General features: G+C 39.4%; 1 protein-coding gene across 1 annotated transcript in view; it reads right to left on the reverse strand.

Moving 5' to 3' along the window:
* The window catches only part of LOC140944599 (uncharacterized), a 13,802-nt gene extending 745 nt beyond the window's left edge, over positions 1 to 13,057 (reverse strand). The window contains exons 1-4 of the mRNA XM_073393719.1: positions 12,953 to 13,057; positions 12,702 to 12,792; positions 12,308 to 12,432; positions 355 to 4,153 (exon numbers count right to left, since the gene is read on the reverse strand). Of these exons, the coding sequence (XP_073249820.1) occupies positions 355 to 4,153; positions 12,308 to 12,432; positions 12,702 to 12,792; positions 12,953 to 13,057 (4,120 nt within the window). The remainder of the gene's footprint in view (positions 1 to 354; positions 4,154 to 12,307; positions 12,433 to 12,701; positions 12,793 to 12,952) is intronic.
* Between the last annotated feature and the right edge of the window lie 1,761 nt (positions 13,058 to 14,818).

The following is a 14,818-nucleotide window of genomic DNA, read 5'->3' on the forward strand; positions in this document are numbered from 1 at the left end:
TTACTCTAACGTTTCTTCTTAGTGATGTAAATTGCTATCATGTGTTCTTTGGAATCTCAGCCAACGTTCTGTACATTTTTATTTCTTCAATCAGTTAGTTTTTTTCATGGAGAATTCAGGGCATGCTTTACGAAATATTCAGCACAAACTCACAAAATAAAATGAATTGGAGATTCGTTCTCCTCTCTTCTCTGTAAAGAGAAGAATAACACAGCAGATAATGGGACTAACAAAACAATGTCTCCCGTTACAGAATTTTGCATCAGAATGCGTTGTCACAAACATAAATTGTACATCTTTTGATTGAAAATACTTAACACTTAACAATATCCAAAAATGTCGTCAATTACGAACCTTTGAATGTCACATCATCTCCAATCAGCATAAACGGCGCCCACTGCTCAACGTCAGAGAAGCGATTCTCTCTCATCCATTTCATGGCCTGGTGAAGAGATTCACTTGCACTTTCACCACGAACAAGGTGCTCGTAAAAATGATTCATAAACTGCATGGTAGCTTTGTCCTCTACAGCCCACAGTGTTGCCAGCACGGAGCGTGCACCCGATGCTAGAAATGCTCGAGCAATTCCAACGACTCCCTCAGCTCTCACTTGGCCACGAGCACTATGACAACAACTAAGGACAACCAGCTTGGCAGTCAGTTGAACTTGTGAAATTTCAGCCATCGTCAGTAAATAGTCCTCTTCGTGCGGGGTTCCGCACGAGCTCATAGGGGAAAGAGCAATTTCTCCACGTTCCTCATAACCATGAGCAGCAAAGTGAATGAGACTTACGGAATGCATTCTTTCCAAGACTGCTTGCTTAGTAGCATCTTTTCCCAATAATGGCTCAACGCCGAGCAGTCGCCCAATCATCTCTGCTTCCATTCTTGCCCCAGGCAAGGGACATAATTTCAGACGTTTTCCCCGGTAGTGTACATAACTGACCTCTGGCTCTCCTATGACTATTGCACCGGTTTTACTATGGTAGTCTGATGGACTGTGCTGAATCAACCTTAGAGTCGTCAAGGACGGTACAATACGAATCCTGAAAGTATCCGATAAATATTGTCCATTATCATCCTTTAAAGCTACAAAGGGAATTGGGTACAACAGTGGATCCGGTACGATAATGATTTCTGATTCTTGTAGTAAGTCAGCCACAGGAGCGACGATGATGTTGTAGCAATCAGCAAGGGTAAGCGCCTCAGAGTCGTGCTTTTCGTGTTCCTCTTCTTCTATGAGGCGTAATGTTTCAAAGCTGTCATTCTGGGATGGTTTGCTTGATGGCGAGGAGCTTGAATATGAAGAAAACAATGATCGATCTTCGCATTGGTCTTGACGTAAATCCTGAGGGCCACCAAATCTTTGCCTTTCAAATGCTTTAGCTGCACTTTCTTTCAGTTTCGTTTCTCGGAAAACTATGGTTTTGTTTGGCTTAAGGATCCAAAAATGCATATCATCATAAAAACAGGATAAGTATAAACAGGAACTAAGGGAATTTTTGCTCATGATATTCTCAACACCAACCCCTGACTGTGGGTTCACTGATAGCTCTTTTTCCACAGAGTACTTATCTGACAGTATGTCTGCAAGTGCTCTGGACCGTCCAAGCTCGGCAACGTAAAGAGCTTCACAATAACTGCCTCTAGCAGTCAACAACCTACAAAGAAGAAGGTAAGGGAACACATGCTGATTAAAAAAAGAAATTTTGAATTGATCTTTCACTCTGAAAAAATCAAACATTTCTTCGCACTTTTGAATGCTTTCATAGAGATTTCGCACCACAAGTTCATTTATGCTTCCTCCTGCCACTAATGCGTTCAGGGCAACGGTGAGGTGGCTGTTAAACTGCAAGTCAATGTCTCCTATTTCGTAACTTATCTCAAGTGCTTTATTAGCAAATTCTTGACTCTTTGCAAAAAGCTGAAGTTCTCGACAAAGGTTTCCCAGATTTAAGTATGAAACTCCAACACCACCTTTGTCTCCGATTTCTTCATAGATCGTCAGTGCTTTTTGAAGGTATTCTTCAGCCTTGGTATATTGACCAACAGATTGGAACATAGTTCCTAGATTTCCGTAAACTGCTGCTTCTCCTTCTTTGTCACCGATTTCTTTGCTGATCACTAGAGCTTTTTGAAGGTATTCCTCTGCCCTGGTATATTGACCAACAGATTGGAACACAACTCCTAGATTTTCGTAATCTGATGCTGCTCCTTTTTTGTCATCGATTTCTTTCCTGATCACTAGTGCTTTATGAAGATATTCTTTCGCCTTGTCAAATTGACTAACAGATCGGAAGACAGTTCCCAGAAATCCGTAAGCTGATGCTTCTCCTTCTTTGTCACCGATTTCTTTCCTGATCACTAGTGCTTTCTGGAGGTATTCTTCAGCTTTGGTATATTGACCAACAGATTTAAACACAGTTCCTAGATTTCCGTAATCTGATGCCTCTCCGTGTTTGTCGCCTATTTCTTTCCTGATCACTAGTGCTTTCTGAAGGAATTCTTCAGCTTTGGTATATTGACCAACAGATTCAAACACAATTCCCAGATTTCCGTAAGCAGATGCTTCTCCTTGTTTGTCACCGATTTCTTTGTTGATCACTAGTGCTTTTTGAAGGTATTCTTCAGCCTTGGTATATTGACCAACAGATTGAAACACATTTCCTAGATTTCTGCAATCTGCTGCTTCTCCTTGTTTGTCACCGATTTCTTTCCTGATCACGAGTGCTTTCTGAAGGTATTCTTCAGCTTTTGTATATTGACAAAAAAATTTAGCCACAGTTCCTAAATTTCCGTAATCTGCTGCTTCTCCTTTTTTGTCACCGATTTCTTTCCTGATCACTAGCGCTTTTTGAACGTATTTTTGAGCCTTGGTATATTGAGCAACAGATTGCAACACAGTTCCTAGATTTCCGTAATCTGATGCCTCTCCGTGTTTGTCACCGATTTCTTTCCTGATCACTAGCGCTTTTTGAAGGTATTCCTCTGCCTTGGTATATTGACCTACAGATTGGAACAGAGTTCCCAGATTTCCGTAATCTGCTGCTTCTCCTTGTTTGTCACCGATTTCTTTCCTGATCACTAGAGCTTTTTGAAGGTATTTTTCAGCCTTGGTATATTGACCAACATATTGAAACACAGTTCCTAGACATCCGTAAGCAGATGCTTCTCCTTGTTTGTCACCGATTTCTCTCTTGATCACTAGTGCTTTTTGAAGGTATTCTTCAGCCTTAGTATATTGACCAACAGATTGCAACACATTTCCTAGATTTCCGTAATTTGATGCTTCTCCTGCTTTGTCACCGATTTCTTTGCAGATCACTAGAGCTTTTTGAAGGTATTCTTCTGCCTTGGTATATTGACCAACAGATCGGAACATAGATCCTAGATGTCCGTAATCTGCTGCTTCTCCTTCTTTGTCACCGATTTCTTTGTTGATCACTAGTGCTTTTTGAAGGTATTCTTCAGCCTTAGTATATTGACCAACAGATTGGAACACAGTTCCCAGATTTCCGTAATCTGCTGCTTCTCCTTCTCTGTCACCGATTTCTTTGTTGATCGCTAGTGCTTTCTGAAGGTATTCTTCAGCCTTGGTATACTGACCAACACATTTGAACATAGCTCCTAGCTTTCCGTAAGCAGATGCTTCTCCTTCTCTGTCACCGATTTCTTTGTTGATCACGAGTGCTTTCTGAAGGTATTCTTCAGCCTTGGTATATTGATCAACAGATAGAAAAACAGTTCCTAGATTTCCGTAACATATTCCAACTCCCTGATTGTTCCCAGTCTCAATCATGATGCTGAGTGCCTTCTCTATAAACTGTTTTGCTTCCTCGTACTTGCTTCTTTTACAGTAGATGCTCGCTAGCACAAGTAATATTATCCCTTCTTGTTCTTTGTGGCCACTATTGTGTAGCGTCACGTAAAGTTTTTTACCACATTCTATCGCACGGTTGTGATCGTACATAAGAGTATAGCCATGAAGAAGTTTACGGTATACGTAGATAACTCGTGGTGTGGTAAGTTCTTTGATCGTGTCTAGGGATTTGCTGTTAAGGAGCGCCAAACATTCGTTAAAGATGTATACTGCTTTTATAAGACGTCCAGTGTTGAAAAGGAAAGTTGCAACGACTTCACCAATATGAATGGTCTGTAGAATATTTAAGATGTTGTCCATGAAGCTTTTTTCTTAACCTTGTGAAAAAAAACATTGAAAGTAAGAAAGTGGAAACAAGATTCTTAGGGAAGATAATCATTAAAAACTTTAACGTGAGATTTACTGAGGTAGGTCACGTTTGATAAATAGAAGTTCTTTAAAGTTGTTCTTCTTGTGTTGCGAACTGTATTCGTCGTAGTTCTGATTACTCAGTTTCTTGCAGTAAAGCTTTGGGCAAGAATACCTTTGCAGATAGGAGATAGTCCGTCGGCACTCTTCTTCTATTTGTGCGTCAACTTTCACAAATGTGTTAGCGTTGCATTTTAAGGTCAAAGTTGACCAGCATTTTGTGCAGCGAGTTCTGCGGTCACGATTGACTCCAAACTTGCAGATATAAAACTAGAGAGCTCCGAGGCTTATTTGCTGAAGTAAGAGAAAAATCTGTGGTAAGGTTTCGAAGTTAATACATTTTTCGTAAAAATGGGGTTTTAAACATATGCCGATTTCTCAAACGTTTTTATACCTACAAGAAAATTAATAACATTTTCTTAAAGTTGAATTATTATTAATTAAGGGTGCCAAAACTCATAGAAATCGGTTAAACCGTTCTTGCCGAAAAAAACGATTCAAAAACATAACCAACGCGCATATAAATAGGTTCGCGCCACCTTAAAAAGATTCTGCTTCAACCACATACTGCGGTAAATTATTCCATTCTTTTACTATGGGAATAAAGAATGAATATTTATAGGGGTTAACCCCTGCATTTTTCACGACTAATTTAAAAAGAGTGGTTAGCTCGTGTCCTGTTATCTAGAGTGGGTTCGAAAAACTTCAGGTTATTTATGCGAAAAACAATTGTATCGCATTCAATAAGTGAAATGAAGGTGTCTTCGCTTCTCTAAGGTGGGTCAGTTCAAAATTTTGATTCTTTCCTCATACTCCATTTCCCCTGCACGCTTTTATCCAAGCGCAAGGCGATCGAGATGCCACAGTCCTCTCGACCTTTTCAATTGCTGGGATGTCTTTTACTAGGTATGGACACCACACTGGGGTTGCATATTCAACGATAGGTCGTACTAATATATATATTGGAACTGGGGAATGAAGAAATAACTATTAAGGTGACTCGACCCAGTTTTTTTGGGGGGGGGGTACCATCCTACTTTGAAGCCCTCCGGTATCTTATCGTAAGTCTAACATATAGAATGGAGAGATATGACAATTTTGGTACAGTGAGACAGGTCATCGCATGATACATAGAGGTTTAACTCACAATTTTTAATCAATTCTCGTGCTTCTTGTGCCTTTGCAAGAAAAACAAGAAGTGCTACACACTAAATCTACTTACTATTTAAAAAATATCATTCTTTCATAGGTTTAATGCAAGCCAATAATTAAACGAACTCGTGACGGGAATCCCCTCTATTTTCTCATACTAAATCATCATATCTCGGTGAGCATTCGGAAGTCAGCCAAGCGCGGTCATTGCACGCGTGCTGAACAAGAATGCTGTATAATAACAGACTAGAAACAATAGACAACTCCCAAAGCACAAACTCAGTCAAAACGCTAAAAATCTTCAATGTTAACTCAAGTTTGGGCTTATAGAAGATAAAGTCACAGTTTTTCAATGACCATAAAATTCAGAGTCCGGGTAGTTAGTTAATCAATTGTGGCCCTGAAAAAATTTGAAGGAAAAAAAACTACGAATTTTTAAGAAAATGTTTTTTTTTTTTTGTGAGAAAGACTCTTTAACGCTGACAAACGTCAACAAATAGCTAAAACTATAATTTGTATATGTTTGCTTTGCTCGAAATCGCTCGCATTTACAAGGCCCTAAAGCTTTTCGCTGACTTGCAAGGACCCATCTGTTATAACGATCCCCAAAATAAAGGGATAAGTCTCATAGTTTATTGGATATAATCGTGTAAAGTTTACTTATCATTTTCGCATAAATTATGACCTAAATTTGGAAACCGCTGAATTTCTCGAATTCGGTCTTTGCGATTTTGGTGAAACTCTGTTCAGCGCAAGGCAGTAATGCGCACTATGTGTAGCCGAGAGATTTTCACGAAAAAATGCCGGCAACAGCAGATTTTCGACTCAGACCTCAAGGGGGCGTGACATTATAACCACGTGACATTTACTCCGATCGCCAAAAATTTTATGTTATATTGTAGATTGATCTATATGTTATCCATTCTATGTGTTAGACTTACGATAAAAGTAAAGGTGGGGATACCAGAGAGCTTCAAAGTAGGATGGTACCCCCCCAAAAAACTGGGTCGAGTCACCTTAAGTAGAGATTCTGATGTTCCAATCTATGAAATTCAATTATTATATAAACACCGATGAAATACCAGGTGAGCTTTCGCGCGACAATATTATTAAACATCTTCACACGTGAAAAGATCAGCATTGTTATATGGTTACATAATAAATCGCGCCTTTCGCAGCGGCGCGTTTGACGTAACTTCAGAATGGCGGACGATTTACCTAACAGTACTAGGAGTAATCGGAGCTTAGAAGAGTGCGTTCGATATGTTTGTAAGGCGTACAGGTAGCAGTTGAGGAGGGAGGGTGGATGGTTATTCCGATAGATTAAGCCCGGTTTCCATATGATCGCTACGATCGCTGTGATCGCTGCAATCACTGAGAAAAAAAAAGTTCAGCGATCATACGGAAACCACTCTCTAGCGATCGCAGCGACAACGATCGCTGAGATAGAACGTTTTATATCTCAGCGATTGTTGTCGCTGCGATCGCTGAAGAGTGGTTTCATATGATCGCTGCGATCACAGTGATGGTGTAGCGATCATCATGGAAACCGGGCTTTAATCATGGCATATTTTAAACGTAAGGATTGCTTACAGCGAAACCTCTATTTAAACTGTGTATAATGAGGAAAAAGCCTTGAAGGCTAGAGATATCGTATGGTCCGTCTCACTAAGAGCAGTGGTTTGGTCGAGTGTGTTGATTTCAGTGACTTGAGTGGAGCTACTGTGGGCTGTTTATAAGTTTTTCCGAATAAATAACATAGACCTAAAATGTTCGTTTGTCCGGTGCCGAAAATATCACAAGTCATGATGAAACGGCGCCGCCGAGCTTCACAACTCTGTAGATTTACTTTGTGGCACAACGGTCGCCGAGCTACAGATCTCGGTAGATTTACTTTGGGGCACAACGGCCGCCGACACTTTTGAAAGATGAACGTTTTGAAAGATTCAGCAAACACAGATCGATAGTAGACCTTCAGCAAACTCTTGAAATATGTAAGCTTTGCGAAGATTCAGCAAACTTTTAAAATACGAACGCTTTTCGCTTGAGGACGCACGAATCACCACGTGAGTTAGTTCGTCAAAGTGAGGCAAAACGTAAGCAAGCGCCTCAAAGCGAGGCAAAATTAATTAATTAATGTCTGTCGACGACGACGACAAATGCAATCTCGAAAAAACCTCCCTTATTAATTGCACAGGGAACCCAATAATGCACAGAACACCCAACACAAATTAGGGGTTGCGTTCTCGTACCTTGAACGCAACAATACAATACAATACAATACAATAACTTTTATATTTTCAACACAACGGTGATTAAAGCGTTGCCGCTTATGGGGTCGTGCATTTAAGCCAACTAAAACTTAAGCAGTAAAAGTATATTAAAAGTCATCGCTATTATTGTGAGGCATTGTTTGCGGAAATTCAGCCCGAGAATCTAAATTACGTAGGTTGTCAGATTTAGAGGCCATTCTAGTGCAATTTTGAACGTTGGATGTCTTTGCAAGGTCATGACTAAGAAGGTTCCACACAATAAATGCTCTCTGTGTGCTATTGAATTTTTCATGAAATATGTGTTAAAACGTGGCAATATTACCTTATTCTTAGTTCGTAAGTGATGCGTTGGAGAAGTCTTCTTGGTTAATATATGCCCCATGGTACATATTTTAAAGTGTAAAGAATCCCATTTGGCTATCTTAATTACTTCTGCGATAAGGTGACAGCTCCCGGAAGCGTGACCGTCCGCCATGTGGTCATCATGACTAGGTTCCTAACTGGAATCTAAATATTCTTGATCCAATGGACGGTAGCCTGTTCACAGACCCTCTTTATTCTGTTGAAAGTCCGTCGAGCGCGTGTGGCCAGCGCAAGGGGGTAGTGGTGGGGGAAGAAGAAAATAGACAATCTGTAGACATCTTTGGGAGCAACTGACCTTGCTTTCTCAGGAAAAGCAAATTACCATTGGCTGAACGGCGATTGTCCTGTCATCATCATGTCAACGACTCATCACGCTCGCGTCATGCGAGTAGAAGCGTTTGTCATTGCCTGGAAGCGCTTACCGCGACACTTACTTAATTGTTATTTGCATATAGAAAACGTCGCCGACTTGTGAACTTGTGTTGACCATTTTGACCATAATTATCTTTTGTAACGGAGTGTAGACTATGGAAAGTGTTTTTGACGACTGTTTGGCACAATTTTCAGGCAAATACGTGCTCAACGAAGAGCAGCGCCAGTCTTTTTTGGGTTTACTGGAGCAAAAGGATGTTGTGGCTGTTCTTCCCACGGTTTTTAGGAAAAGTTTAATTTAGCAGTTGTTCGCGGCAGTGAAACTCAAACAAAGAGAAAATAACTTGGAGTTGTAGTTGCATCACCACTACGAAGGCGAACAAACTCTACTATTTTTCCCGAAACTTTGTGTGCATATAAAGGACAACAACAACTCGCCACATGGAAAGTTTCATCGATTTTTATTTCCATTTTCTAGCAAATTTCCAGACCTAACCTTTGCCCGATATGTTCTCTATCAGTTTACTCGTGTTATATGAAACCGGTACGTGACACAAATTGTGAGCCTGGATTACCTGTGGTCATTGTTGTTTGATTGTAAAATACTTAAGCCAATTACACAAGCCATTTATATCTCCAATTCCATTGGTCCAATTTAATTGGTACTGCGAACGCAGAGGTGATAATGATGAGGCATTGACAGGGGGAGGGACTTAAGAAACCTCTTTTTTCTCAGAGATGCACAGATATCTTTATTTTTCTTTCTTGCACTCCGAGCTCGTTCTCGCGCTCGCTTCGCTCGCCCATATTTTCGAAAAGAACGAAAAGAAAAATAAAAGGCTGTGGCTATATGGCCGGTTACCGGTCAAGGTTTCAAAACACTAAATGACCGGCAAGTCCAATATATTTTTTTAAAATAATTTTGACAAATCGAAGAATCCCAGCGAGACCAAACTATCATACGTCGCTTTAGAATAGACTGAGAAACTTACTTTCTGATCAACAAATGGTGTCAAAGTGTAAGTCTCTTCAATTTCAAAAGAAAAAATATTCACTCGAATATGAGTGGATTCTATCCTAGAGCGTAGGGTCTGCACACTATTACACTCTAACCAATACCCCACCATGGTTTCGCTGCAAGATGGTGATTCAACCCAAAATAGAAGCTAACCGTCAACCCTGATCACCTCTTCTCAGGGCTTAACCCTAATAAGTATGGTTAGTCCTTAACCCTAATTAGTATTTTCAGTTCTTAACCCTAATCAGTATCGCCAGAACCCCAATTGCAATCACTATAGTCAAAATATCGGACTGCCGGTCATTTAGTGTTTTGTAAATCTTGACCGGTTACCGGCCACATAGCCATAGCGAAAATAAAACAACGTCGTTGTACAGGCTAAATGGACGATGATTTTAAATTCCCACTATTCAGGGGCACTCAACGACAATATAGTTCAAAACCACTTAAACATAGCATTGTTGAACGTATTTTAGAATTTAAACGGTAGACTGATAGGCATATTTTTATCCCCTAAAAATTTTTAATCAGTTCGGATTTCCTAGGTGAAAGTCTAGTGATCCGAAAATTATAGGGATCAAAAGTTACCTTTTCGAAAATGTCAGCCAGAATAAAGGCTCCCGAAACTTCTAGGCCGTGACCTTTTTACGGTAAAACTGCGTTAAAAATGGGCAATTATACCATGCTTGGGAGGTTAGAAAATTCTACGTGCAAACAAGAAATTTAACAACAAATGTTCCGAAAAATTCTAGATCCCAAATCGTCTTCCGAACAGATATTTTCCAAAAATGGTCGTTGGGTGCCCCTGACTATTATATTGATGTGACAAAAGATGATGTTGACGAGCTTATTGTTCTTATTGTTGGAAGAAGCAAATATTACCTAGAAATCTCTAAAACTTGGGAAAGGCTAGTCTGTTCTTCTCTTTTAAGATCGTCGAGCGCGCGTATGAAAATAGAAATGGGGGGTTTTATTGACCGCAAGCGAACATTGGGAATTTTTCTTGGTATTGAGGGGAAGTCAAATTACTCACCTTCCTCCGAGGAAGTTTGTGGCGCCTGAGCTTCGGCCATGAAACCCTCAACGGCTGTTTCGCTCTGCAAGGTTACTGACCCCAGCAATCGAATGTAGCGGTGCCAAGATGTATTATAACACTTCAGGTCTGAAAACCTAATTCCACCAATATTAACCCTAAAAAACGGACGACATTTGGAACTGTTTTGCTTTCCAAGAAAGTGAAGAGAACTGACATGCTTTCAATACAAACATTAGCAAAAAACGGAAATGATTTAAGTTTACGACATTATATGTATGCTACACTACTAAGAGCTTACCAGGAAATCCATCTCTAGTCTAGGAGTACAGTGAAGTACGGTAAAGCTTTAGGCCTCCCCTCATTTAAAAATCAAAGCCTCGTATGATATTTGAAGAATATACATGTCACAAACAAACTTCATTTCAGTTTTTTTTTTAATATTGTTCGTATGAGAGGATGTTAGTTCCTTTTACTTTCTTAAAAAGCGAAACAGTTTAAACTTTTGTTCGTTTTGCGTCCTTAAATATTGACGAAATGACTCTTTTCCAAAAAAGGATTTTACTAAGGTAATGTATTGACTAGTTTGAGACAAATGTCATGACAGAGGTGGATACGATCTTCATATCATCATTTTATAAAATAATCTAGTCGAGTAAAATAATACTGTAATACTGTTAAGCTGCATGTTGATATTTTGTCATTCATATCTGTCAGTGGATCATGGAGTTTTTTTAAATACCTTGGTACTGTTCAGGAGACAAAAACAGAACAGAGAATTTTTTTTATTCAGGCACCGACAGTTTTAAAATCCGGAACAATCCGTCGGTTGATTATATTATACAGATATATCCTGCAGATAGTGGAATGACTCGTTTTAGACTATTCGTTATTGGTTCCTCATCTCGACAATAAAAATGTACACATTATTAAAGGTATTTATATCAGACATTTTGAAAATCGGTTCTAACTATTCGGCATCCAATTTTGAATTTGTTATTTGTTTAAAAACTTCTGTTTCTTGGAATACAGGAAAGTCACGAATTTTTCCACATCGGATAAAGGCACGAATTCAAAGGGCGGCCGGCTTTGGTTTATAAAAAATATGCTCATCTTTGGCTTACCTTTTTAATTTCATATATCTTACTTGAGATTTTAAATCTTCGCACTAAGTTTCCTGGATTGCGAGTGTGTATAATAGACTCGTAAAACTGGACCTCGATTGCTAGGGATCGGTTGTCGTGTGATTTCAAAAGTTCGAAGCAACTCTTAGAAGAGCTCATACAATCAAATCGTTTTCCTTAACGAAATGGATTCCTTTATATAGAAAAGCTTTTAAATATTCACAATTGATACAGACATGAAACGCCGGGCGGAAATTAAGAAAAAATAAACTTTACATGTACTCCATGCATGTTAATTGAACAGCGTGTTCATTTCTTGGTGTCATGTCCAGGACTTCCCCTAAAATTGCTTTCCTAAAACGGATAATGTTCAAAAGAAATTTGCAAAAGTTGCTGCCATATGAATGTACTGTAGAATCTCTAAGGTGTCGTCGTCCATGATCCCTTTTTCTTTGATCTATTTTTATAAGAGAAAATTGTATTTTCATTCTATACCGGTGTGGTTTTAAAGATTTATAACAGTCGTTGTACTCATGTCGGTATGCAGAAACTTTTATATTCAGTAACAACTATTTGGAAGCGCCGTTTACCGTTTAAAAGTTCAGATTAGACTAAAGGAAAAAAGAAACAACTTTCTCCTTCTTCAAATAAAGGAACTGCAGAATTGAATTTTTTTTTTTTTACCTTTTCAGGCAGGAAAGAATATGGATGTTTGTGTTCAACGTCAGGTTTGTATGAATCAAATGTCCAAATATGTCTCTCCTTCAGCCTGATCTGCATTGGTAATTCTAACTGAGAATCCGGTACACCTGAATTATAAGGAACAAAAGTTTTTATTATAACCTGGTCATTGGTGGGCGAGGCATAGAAACCCCCGGCATAAGGAAAGCGTCAAATGATATTCAATTCTGAAGGAATTCAAATGGTTATAATTACTAAGCCTACGGTAAAACAGGCACCAAAAATGTGCAACTTGTTTTGCAACATTGTAGAGTTGTTTAACTTGGTTGTTGCAAGTTGCGCGAAAACTGACTGGATAAATTACGCGTAAGTTACTCCATACACGGGGTTTACGTACTTTCTACAACAACGTCTCGCCACCTGCAACGACCTGATTTGTTGCACAACAACAGACAGGGACCCCCAACAGGAATCATTGAGAAAAAGACCTGAAAACAACAACAAAGCATGATTAATGCTTTCTGCAGCCATTTTAAGCATTTTGGGAGATTGCTGGGAAAATCTTATCGGTTCATCACTCTCAGCAAGACTAGTGGTAGAGTTCCCAGCCAGCAAAGTGCTCTACATACACCCTGCAACCTTACTTACTGGGAAGTTCCCGGCAGACTCGACGTTTGTCCAGCCATTACCCACCAGTTTGGCTGTGGTCAGAGGGCTGAACCTTTCCTCTGACAAATAACACATTCCAGCCATTCTACAATTCTACACCGTAATTTTTAGGGAGTTATTATAACTCCAAAAACAGAGTAAAAATTTTAGGTACAGGATAACCTCTTTTTGGGGTTATTTTAACTCCTAATTTAACTCCGAATTTGGGTCATTTTTACTCCTAAAAAAGAGTTCTTTTTACTCCTAGTATGGAGTTAAAATCAATCCGAAATGGGGTTACTTTTACTGCTTACATGGGTTGTGTTTACTCTTTTTGGAGTTAATTTAACTCTGAAAGTGGAGTAAAAATTTTAGGTACAGGATAAGTCCTATTTTGGGGTTATTTTAACTCCTCAATATCTGAGGTCACTTACTCCTGAAAAAGAGTTCTTTAAACTCCTTTTTGGAGTTAAAATAACTTCTCAAAAAATAACTCCACTGTAAGGAGTTAAATTGGCCCTACTAGAGGAGTTATTATAACTCCCTGAAAATTACTGTGTACACACTTTTTCCCAGCAACACTTTCCTTCCATGGACATATTATTTCTTCCCAGCCAGATCATTGCGTGCTCCAGGACAGTCTTGATTCATAGGTATTAAAGCGTGAAACATCGCTATTCAACTCGTGTTGCAGGCATGTTGCAAAGCAAGTTGCCACGTTTTTAGTTCCAGCTTCACCGTACAATTCATAGTTGTCACATTCCTGCCGGTAAGGGGCGTTCCTGCCATCCGGGACTTCACTATTCAGAAACGTAGGTCCGCATAAAAGCGTGGGACGAAAGATAGGATACGTGAAGCAAAAGGCGTTTCATCATAGCGACATGATAACGATAAAGAGGTGGCGTCGTCTTGATGGGACACAAATCAGCTCGCACTACCAAAAACTGAATTACGTGGATTAATAGAAGCAGACTTCATGGGAATTGAACGAACTTTGCCATATGTTTCTTTTGTTTTGTTTCGTTGATGTTATTTTTGTACTTGTAGATATGCATGTACGTCAAGCTAATCCTACCAGGTGTCTCAATAAAAAACAACGCTCGTTGCACATTGATCGACTCAGTGAGACAAGAACACCAAAACGCAGATATCAATGAATAAATTTCGTCAAGCCTTTCATCACAAAATATATATTTAACACTCAAAAAGTGAAATTAGCAATCTAAACTTTTTTTCTCGGCAACTCAGTTCCATAACAAACAAACCGTCGACCTCGGTTACATAATATATCCCCAACAAAGACCTCAGTTTTCCCGAAGAAAAGAAAACGCTCATATCTATTTATTTTGACCATATTGTCTACGTTTTAGGTATGCCTGAACATGCTGAGGGTAGATCATAACTTACCTTCATGCACTTTCAATGTTGTTCAACAAAACCGATTAACACTGACGCTTTTCTTACTCATAGAAATACGAGAAATCAAAGCTTTTTATGAACTTGCATCGAGTAACAAGTTATACAGTCGACTCCCAATAACTCGAACCTTCTTCTTCCTACGCGAGGTTAGCTCAATGGGATTAGTGCCGGTCTGCTGAGCGGGAGGCCGTAGGTTCAAACCCCGGCCGGACCAACTCTCAGGGTCTTTATATAACTGAGAAGAAAGTGCTGCCTTTGTGATAATAACATCTGCAAACGGTTAGACTTTCTAGTCTTCTCGGATAAGGAAAATCATTGCCAGAAATCGTGGACATTTCGCGCCCGTGATTAATTGTCAGCGGAATCTCATTTTCAAAATGACGGACAAAAACGATCGTAGTCAGCGAAAGCGTATCCCCTGCAATTTTTTAAATAATTTGAGCTCTG

This window comes from Porites lutea, chromosome 7 (genome assembly GCF_958299795.1).
Source record: "Porites lutea chromosome 7, jaPorLute2.1, whole genome shotgun sequence".
In the NCBI taxonomy this organism is placed as follows: Eukaryota; Metazoa; Cnidaria; class Anthozoa; order Scleractinia; family Poritidae; genus Porites; species Porites lutea.